Raw genomic sequence first — 3,044 nt, 5'->3', positions numbered from 1 at the left:
TTTGGGCCACCACCAGATGGAGCCACAGCTGCTGAAGGGGGAGAAGAACCAGTGATACGACCTAAGGTGGCTATGGTCACTGGTGACAGTGAAGAGCTCTTTGAAGAAATGAGAGAGTTCATGCATTGTTCTAAACAGACTGAAGCTGTACTTTTCGAACAGATTAAGCAACTAAGAACTGAGATGGTACCAGGGTCTATGCAGGACTGTTCCTCAGAAGAATCTTATGAAGGTGCTGATCAACAATTTCCTTCCTGCATGACTGCTGGTATTCAAAGGCTGCAGACTGAAACTTCCAGACTACAAAGGACAAATGTCCAACCTGAAAAACTCACTCCACCTCAAGCTTAAGGGCCCAACTCCTCTTCACAGCAGCTTCCAGTTCAGCATCAAGAACATGCTCCCCCACCAACCCATGCTGCAGGGCGCCATGTTGGTGATCCTAGAATACCTGATTTTAAAGAAGGTGAAGACCCAGAGAGTTTCTTTGTTCGGTTTGAACAGATAGCCAGAACATGGGGGTGGCCAGTTGAGTGGGCAGCCAGAGTGGTCACCTTACTGACGGGAAAAGCGCTTGAGGCTTATGCGGGAATGGATGAAGAACGGTCTGAATCCTATGAAGCTATTAAATCTGCAGTGTTAATACAATGTAACCGAAGAAACCTACAGACAGCGTTTCCGGAGCACTGCTGTGTCGGTGGGAGAGACAGTCAGGGAAATGTACAACCAGATTAAGGGACTTTATAGGTGATGGATGCGACCTCAGAGCTGCACAAAGGAGCAGATTGGTAAAGTCATCATCTTGGAGCAGTACCTCCGGGTGCTACATCCTGATATCCGCACCTGGGTTAAGGAACACAATCACCAGACTGGAGAAGAGGCAGCGGACTTGGCAGAACGCTACACAGCTGCTCACCGGGAGCCCTTGGAGAAAAGAATGACTATTGGTAAGCCAATGTTTGGAGAGAGCAAACCTTGCAGTTTCCCTGTTATGGACAGTGTGGACACTGGGGCCGGTAAGAAAACTGCTCATTCCAACCTAAAACCCAACTACTTGGTATGTTTTTACTGTCAGCAACCGGGCCACAAAGCTTCGGTATGTCCTTTGAAAACATCTAAATCTGTTGAATTGTGTGCTGTACCTCGTCCTGACAATGATCAAAGTAATATTAATGGTACTGGTATGGTTCCACACAAGCATGTAGTGGAAGTGACAGTTAATGGGAATGTGGCAAAGGCTTTTGCTGACACCATTAGCTCCCAAACTTTGGTAAAATCCAACTTACTAAACAATGCACATGCTAACTTTGAGCGAAGTGTAAATATCACGTGTGTCCATGGATGTAAGAAAGATTATCCAACTGCAGGTGTGGTCATTGAGGTTGAAGGCCAGGCTTTCCTGTTAACTGTTGGAGTCCTAGATCACCTAGCCTATGATGTGATCCTTAGTGAAGATGTGCCCATCTTAAACAAACTTAGTCCAGCAAAACTCTGTAGCATTCACCTCTGTTGTAGTTACCCGCTCTGCAACCAAGGGGTTAGAACCACTTCCAGATGCAGATGATGTGTGTATGAAGGGGTGGGTAGGGTTAAGAAAACAAAACGACAACGATGCCAGGAGAAGAACAGACATATTGGCAAAAGTAAATGTCCTGAACCTGCTCTCCCTGTAACCCCGCTGATAGAACCTCCCTGGCAAATCCCAGACAACTTCAGAGAAAGCCAGATGAATGACTCGTCTCTAAAACCTCTTTTTGCTAAGTGCACTTGAAGAGAACCGGGGGGGTTGAGTAGTGTTATTGGGGATCCATTTGTCATAAAAGACAATTTTTTTGTATTTGGCTGACATTGACAAACCCAGACTTGAATTTCTGAATGTACTGTATTTTTGGTTTTATACAGTGATCCCTCGCTATATCGCGGTTCACTTTTCGCGGACTCGCTGTTTCACGGATTTTTTTCAGTGTCATTTTGCATGCTTTTTTTTTTTTTACAGCGTACTGTACAGTATGAACGCGCATTGTGTTCTGCGTCCTGATTGGCTAAGGGAGAACCGCACATGTGTTCTGCGTCCTGTTTAAGGGAGTACTGTACAAAATGTGTGTAAAAGGGTGTATAAAAGTGTGTGGTTAGGGGTTTTACGGCCTTAAAACATGTATAATAATTGTAAAACTCACTTCGCGGATTTCGTTTATTGCGGGTTATTTTTGGAACGTATCCCCCGCGATAAACGAGGGTTCACTGTATTGCAGAATTTAATATGTATTTGTTGGGACAATCAAATCAAGGAAATTATGTTTTTTTTTGTTAATCATGTCTGTTGTCCTTTTCCCAGATCTACTCTGATAGGCTGATTTGAACTGGAGAGAAGGCAGCAGGACTTATTCTCATTCTTCTCATTAGACATGGATGATATGTGTAACCTACACTAAACACACCGCTGGGTTCTTTAGGAGTCTGTAACTAAATTGTGAATGTCATTTGGAGATTAAATAATATGATTAATAAAAACAAAACATTACTAAAAGGCATAAAGATGATTTATGTTAGAATACTTCACTTCCTTTCTATTTTCATTTAACTCCTGTAAAATGGTAAATAGACTGTAACATTACATATTTCATTAACCCATTCATACACATTCACACACTAATGGCACAGCCTTCGGGTGCAATTTGAGGTTCAGTATCTTGCTCAAAGACACCTTAACATGCAGACTGGAGGAGCCGATCATCTGATTAGTGATGACCACTCTGCCTCCTGAGCCACAGCAAAGTCTTCTTTCTTTCTTGATATCCTTTATTGTTTCCTTCATTGGTTTATTTCTTTTTAGTCTTTCACTTTTTAATTATTTTCCACCTACTCCATAGACCTTTTTCCCCCTTTCTCCTCTCTTCTTCCCTTCTTTACCTTTGTGCTTTCTTTTTTCTTTCATTTTGAGCAGTATTATTAGACTACATTGTTTGTGCTATCTCTCCTTTGTTTTTTGTTTTCTTTCTTCCTATTTTTCATTCTTTTCACTTCTCATTTCTTTATTTTCTCTT

General features: G+C 42.2%; 1 protein-coding gene across 1 annotated transcript; it reads left to right on the top strand.

Moving 5' to 3' along the window:
* The first annotated feature begins 731 nt into the window (after positions 1-731).
* LOC113745429 (putative SCAN domain-containing protein SCAND2P) lies at positions 732-2,379 on the top strand. The gene is made up of 2 exons (XM_027276968.1): positions 732-1,016; positions 2,336-2,379. The coding sequence occupies exons 1-2, from the start codon at positions 755-757 to the stop codon at positions 2,344-2,346; spliced, it is 273 nt and encodes a 90-aa protein (XP_027132769.1). The 5' UTR covers positions 732-754; the 3' UTR covers positions 2,347-2,379.
* The last annotated feature ends 665 nt before the right edge of the window (positions 2,380-3,044 follow it).

This window comes from Larimichthys crocea, unplaced genomic scaffold, assembly GCF_000972845.2.
Source record: "Larimichthys crocea isolate SSNF unplaced genomic scaffold, L_crocea_2.0 scaffold751, whole genome shotgun sequence".
NCBI classification, from domain to species: domain Eukaryota; kingdom Metazoa; phylum Chordata; class Actinopteri; family Sciaenidae; genus Larimichthys; species Larimichthys crocea.
The sequence above is the reverse complement of the archived record's forward strand: the minus strand, read 5'-3'. Positions and strand labels throughout refer to the sequence as shown.